This window comes from Sander lucioperca, chromosome 24 (genome assembly GCF_008315115.2).
Source record: "Sander lucioperca isolate FBNREF2018 chromosome 24, SLUC_FBN_1.2, whole genome shotgun sequence".
In the NCBI taxonomy this organism is placed as follows: Eukaryota; Metazoa; Chordata; class Actinopteri; order Perciformes; family Percidae; genus Sander; species Sander lucioperca.
This window is the reverse complement of record NC_050196.1, coordinates 18,105,786-18,111,318: the sequence shown is the minus strand read 5'-3', so window position 1 is coordinate 18,111,318 and position 5,533 is coordinate 18,105,786. Positions and strand designations below refer to the sequence as shown.

Below are 5,533 nucleotides of genomic sequence, written 5' to 3'. Positions count from 1 at the left end.
GAAACAAAAAGGCGACAAAAAGGAAACAAAAAGGAAACAAAAAGGCGACAAAAAGGAAACAAAAAGGCGACAAAAAGGAAACAAAAAGGAAACAAAAAGGAAACAAAAAGGCGACAAAAAGGAAACAAAAAGGAAACAAAAAGGCGACAAAAAGGAAACAAAAAGGCGACAAAAAGGAAACAAAAAGGCGACAAAAAGGAAACAAAAAGGCGACAAAAAGGAAACAAAAAGGAAACAAAAAGGCGACAAAAAGGGAACAAAAAGGAAACAAAAAGGCGACAAAAAGGAAACAAAAAGGCGACAAAAAGGAAACAAAAAGGCGACAAAAAGGAAACAAAAAGGCGACAAAAGGAAACAAAAAGGTGACAAAAAGGAAACAAAGACGTGACAAAAAGGAAACAAAAAGGAAACAAAAAGGCGACAAAAGGGCGACACGTTAAAAGCTTATAGCTAAATCCAACAATGATGGATAAAACTTCTCTCTTTGGTATTTTTAAAATTTTGATTATTCTTCAAAACCTTCCCTCTCTGCTTCCAACGGAAAACGTCCATGAGGCGTCTGAAATAAACTCCCAAACACTGAAAGAACAAATGACATTCGGTCCCAGATTAAAGTCGTAAAGTCTCCGTTGGAACCTGCGTTAGTTTCCAGATCAAACCTGTTTTTCTTGGTTTCTGACACAGCGGTACTCCGCTTTCTACCGCAGCGGTACTCCGCGTTCTGACAGAGAAGTACTCCACGTTCTGCCGCAGCGGTACTCTGCGTTCTGACGGAGAAGTACTCCGCGTTCTGACAGAGAAGTACTCCGCGTTCTGCCGCAGCGGTACTCCGCGTTCTGACAGAGAAGTACTCCGTGTTCTGACAGAGAAGTACTCCGCGTTCTGCCGCAGCGGTACTCCGCGTTCTGACAGAGAAGTACTCCGCGTTCTGACAGAGAAGTACTCCGCGTTCTGCCGCAGCGGTACTCCGCGTTCTGACAGAGAAGTACTCCGCGTTCTGACAGAGAAGTACTCCATGTTCTGACGCAGCGGTACTCCGCATTGTTGCCAGAAAATAAATCCCGCAACTTTGTTAGTTAGTTCGCTTCAGAAAACTAGAAATCCTTTCCGTTATCTCCATCTGAAGGTGAGAGTTTGAGTCCAGAGATGAGATGTTAAGTCGTCTGTAGGCAGAAAATACAAAAACAATAAAAATAGAAAAGATCCTGAAGTGGTCTGGCTTCACGGTGAGTTCCTATTGGCTGAAGAACTTCTCCGGCTCGCCAGGGGGACGGACATCGGAAACATGGCTGTTATAACGACAGATGGAGAGAGAAGAACAGCGTATAAGCGTTTAGCTATAACTCAAACATTGTCTAGATCAACATTTACAGGATAAGATAAAGCCTATCTCTCTCTCTGGCTGTGTTGCCGTTCTCAAACAACAACAAACTTGTAGCTATAAGCTAACGTTACAACAACGAACTTGTAGCTATAAGCTAACGTTACAACAACGAACTTGTAGCTATAAGCTAACGTTACAACAACGAACTTGTAGCTATAAGCTAACGTTACAACAACGAACTTGTAGCTATAAGCTAACGTTACAACAACGAACTTGTAGCTATAAGCTAACGTTACAACAACGAACTTGTAGCTATAAGCTAACGTTACAACAACGAACTTGTAGCTATAAGCTAACGTTAAAACAAGTTAGGGTTAGCAGAAGATGTGGACGGTGCAACAAGGCAGGTCTGCTCGGTTCTTTCAGGGAATGATTGAAAAGATTTATAAAGAATATGTTCAGGTCATCACACACACACACACACACACACACACACACACACACACACACACACACACACAGACACACACACACACACACACACACACACACACACACACACACACACACACACACACAGACACACACACACACACACACACACACACACACACACAGACACACACACACACACACACACACACACACAAACAGACACACACACACACAGACAACACACACACACACACACACACAAGACAGAGAAACACACACACACACACACACACACACAAGACAGAGAAACACACACACACACACACACACACACAGACAAGACACACACACACACACAGACACACACACACACAGACAAGACACACACACACACACAGACACACACACACACACACACACACACATACACACAAGACAGAGAAACACACACACACACACACACACACAGACACACACACACACAGACAAGACACACACACACACACACAGACACACACACACACACACACACACACACACACACACACAAGACACACACACACACACACACACACACACACACAGACAGACAGACAGACAGACACACACACACACACACACACACACACACACACAGACAAGACACACACACACACACACACACACACACACACACAGAGACAGACAGACAGACAGACAGATAGACAGACACACACACACACACACACACACACAGACACAGACACACACAAACACACATACAGACACAGACAGACAGAAACACACAGACACACACACACACACACACACACACACACAGACACACATTCATATCCTTCATGAAACATAAAAAAGCCAAAAACACACAAGAGTTCATGTAAAAGATAAAAAGCTACAGACTCTAACTACGGACAATGACAGTTTCTTTAGAAGAAAGTTATTTTGGTGTTTCTACAGTGTAGGCCTATTTTTGGCGCCCCAGCTGCTGGAATATTAAGTTGTTAATGAGTGTTTGTCTCGCCTTGTGATCATCTCTCTGTACAGCGAGGGCTGCTGGCCAGGCGAGTCAGCAGACGAGCACATCTCTTATAATCTGAAAACATCAGAGCACAAACACAAATATCTTGATGTAACATCTTTAAAAGGGAACTTCGGTATTTTCAACCAAACTCCACCAGACTCCATGTAAATAATCAGTACTTTTAGCATCGTAAATCACACTTCATTCAAAGTGGACAGAAACTAAATCAAACTATCAAAAGCCGTCTTGGTTCATCTTTCCACTGTTCCAACAATCACCACTCTGGTTTGGTTGAAATAAACCCTTAATTCACCCATTTACATGTTGAGATATGCTGGCTCTATACACGCTAAAAGTACTGATTATTTACATGGAGTCTGGTGGAAATATGCTGGCTCTATACACGCTAAAAGTCCGGATTATTTACATGGAGTCTGGTGGAAATATGCTGGCTCTATACACGCTACAAGTACTCATTATTTACATGGAGTCTGGTGGAAATATGCTGGCTCTATACACGCTTAAAGTCCTGATTATTTACATGGAGTCTGGTGTAGAGTACTAAAAGTCCTGATTATTTACATGGAGTCTGGTGTAGAGTACTAAAAGTCCTGATTGTTTACATGGAGTCTGGTGTAGAGTACTAAAAGTCCTGATTATTTACATGGAGTCTGGTGGGTTTTTTATGCAATACTCCTGTGGGTAGGAACCAACAACCTCTGTCCTATATTGGATGGTTTGGAGGACTGGTTCCTCTTTCTCTGAGTACACAGCTGAAGTAGTTACTTTCTACACAAACTAATGGTCGCTAAATCACTTCAAATACTTTCTGTTCTGTACAGTTCAACTGACAAACTCCTGCAGGAACAGGCCATCACACACACACACACACACACACACACACACACACACACACACTCCAAGATAAACACAGGGTTACATGCTTGATTTAAAATAACAAGGGCTGCTGCTGTTCTAACATGACAACTGACATATTTCATATTTTGTGTGTGTATGTGTGTGTGTGTGTGTGTGTGTGTGTGTGTGTGTATGTGTCTGTGTGTCTCTGTGTGTATATATATAGGTGTGTATGTGTATGTGTGTGTGTGTGTGTGTGTGTGTGTGTCTGTGTGTGTGTGTGTATCTGTGTGTGTGTGTGTGTGTGTGTGTGTGTGTGTATATGTATAGGTGTGTGTGTGTGTGTATAGGCGTGTATGTGTGTGTGTCTATGTGTATCTCTGTGTGTGTGTGTGTGTGTGTGTGTCTATGTGTGTGTCTGTGTGTGTGTGTGTGTGTGTGTGTGTGTGTGTCTATGTGTGTCTCCGTGTGTGTGTGTGTGTCTCCGTGTGTGTGTGTGTGTGTGTGTGTGTGTGTGTGTGTGTGTGTCTATGTGTGTGTCTCTGTGTGTGTCTCTCTGTGTGTGTGTGTGTGTGTGTGTGTGTGTGTGTGTGTGTGTGTGTGTGTGTGTGTGTGTGTGTGTGTGTGTGTGTGTGTACTAACATGCAGGGGTGGTGCAGTCTCTGGTGTTGTGGTAGAGTCGGTGGAAATGTTTCCTACACTTTGGGCTGAAGGAAAGCGGACCTGAGGACAGAAACAGACACGCTTTAGGAAGCCTGCGCTCTGATAGAGGACATTTTTAAGGGTTTTGAGGTGTGTTGGTGTCCATACCTGTCAGGTGTTTGATGAATCTCTCCTTGTGTCGTGAATCTCTGGCATGTCCCTCTGAAATATAAGCACAACAGTGGAGTTTAAAAAGCAGCAGCAGAATAATGACGTGGCTTCAACACGTTTCAGAGTATATGTTTCTGACCCACCAGACTCCGTGTAAATAATCAGGACTTTTAGCGTGTATAGAGCCAGCATATTCCCACCAGACTCCATGTAAATAATCAGGACTTTTAGCGTGTATAGAGCCAGCATATCTCCACATGTAAATGGGTGAATTAAGGGTTTATTCCAACCAAACCAGAGTGGTGATTGTTGGAACAGTGGAAAGATGAACCAAGACGGCTTTTGATAGTTTGATTTACTTTCTGTCCACTTTAAATGAAGTGTGTTTTACGATGATAAAAGTCCTGATTATTTACATGGAGTCTGGTGCAGTTTGGTGATGGGGATTTCAGGGCTGTTTCTCTTGCTTAATACTGGACCAATGTCAAATATTGTTGTTTCCATCAGTCACTTAGACACAGAAACATGGAGAAAACAGGTCTGAAAAACAGCAAAGTTACCTTATAATCAGCAGATTGCCACCAGACTCCATTAAGAAAAACAGTAATTTAATCATCATTAAACACACTTCATTCAAAGACGACAGAAACAAAATAAAACTATCAAAAGTACTTTCTAAAGTTCTAAACTATTAAACTTTTAAGTTTTTTTCTTTTTTGTGGAACTTATGTAAACTTTAAGGCAAAACTTAAACATCACAAATCACAAAGAAATAGGCTGAATGTTTGATGTAAAATTGAAGGAATTTGCATTGGACTTTTGAATGGTTAAAGTGACAAATGACAAAGATAAGACCATGCTTCAACCATAGATATAAAACATGTTTCCCAGCGATGTACTGACCCGGTCCGTGTAGCAGGGGTCCATTGAGTCCCGCCCCCTCCGGCCTGGTCTTGGGGTATCGTCCGCCAGGCTCCATCCCGCTGCGCCCATCTGCCCAGCTGCCTGAGCGTCGGAGCAAGGCAGCGGCAGCAGTGCAGCGTCCCGCGGCCAGTAGCAGCACCAGCAGCAGCGCTGACAGC

General features: G+C 43.0%; 1 protein-coding gene across 1 annotated transcript in view; it reads right to left on the bottom strand.

Moving 5' to 3' along the window:
• Positions 1–668: 668 nt before the first annotated feature.
• LOC116067414 (ALK and LTK ligand 2-like) overlaps positions 669–5,533 on the bottom strand; it is a 6,722-nt gene continuing 1,857 nt past the window's right edge. The window contains exons 2-6 of the mRNA XM_031323837.2: positions 5,355–5,533; positions 4,449–4,502; positions 4,281–4,361; positions 2,781–2,852; positions 669–1,289 (exon numbers count right to left, since the gene is read on the bottom strand). The exon at positions 5,355–5,533 is cut by the window's right edge and continues 15 nt beyond it. Coding sequence (XP_031179697.1) covers positions 2,788–2,852; positions 4,281–4,361; positions 4,449–4,502; positions 5,355–5,533 — 379 coding nt within the window. The 3' untranslated portion in view covers positions 669–1,289; positions 2,781–2,787. The remainder of the gene's footprint in view (positions 1,290–2,780; positions 2,853–4,280; positions 4,362–4,448; positions 4,503–5,354) is intronic.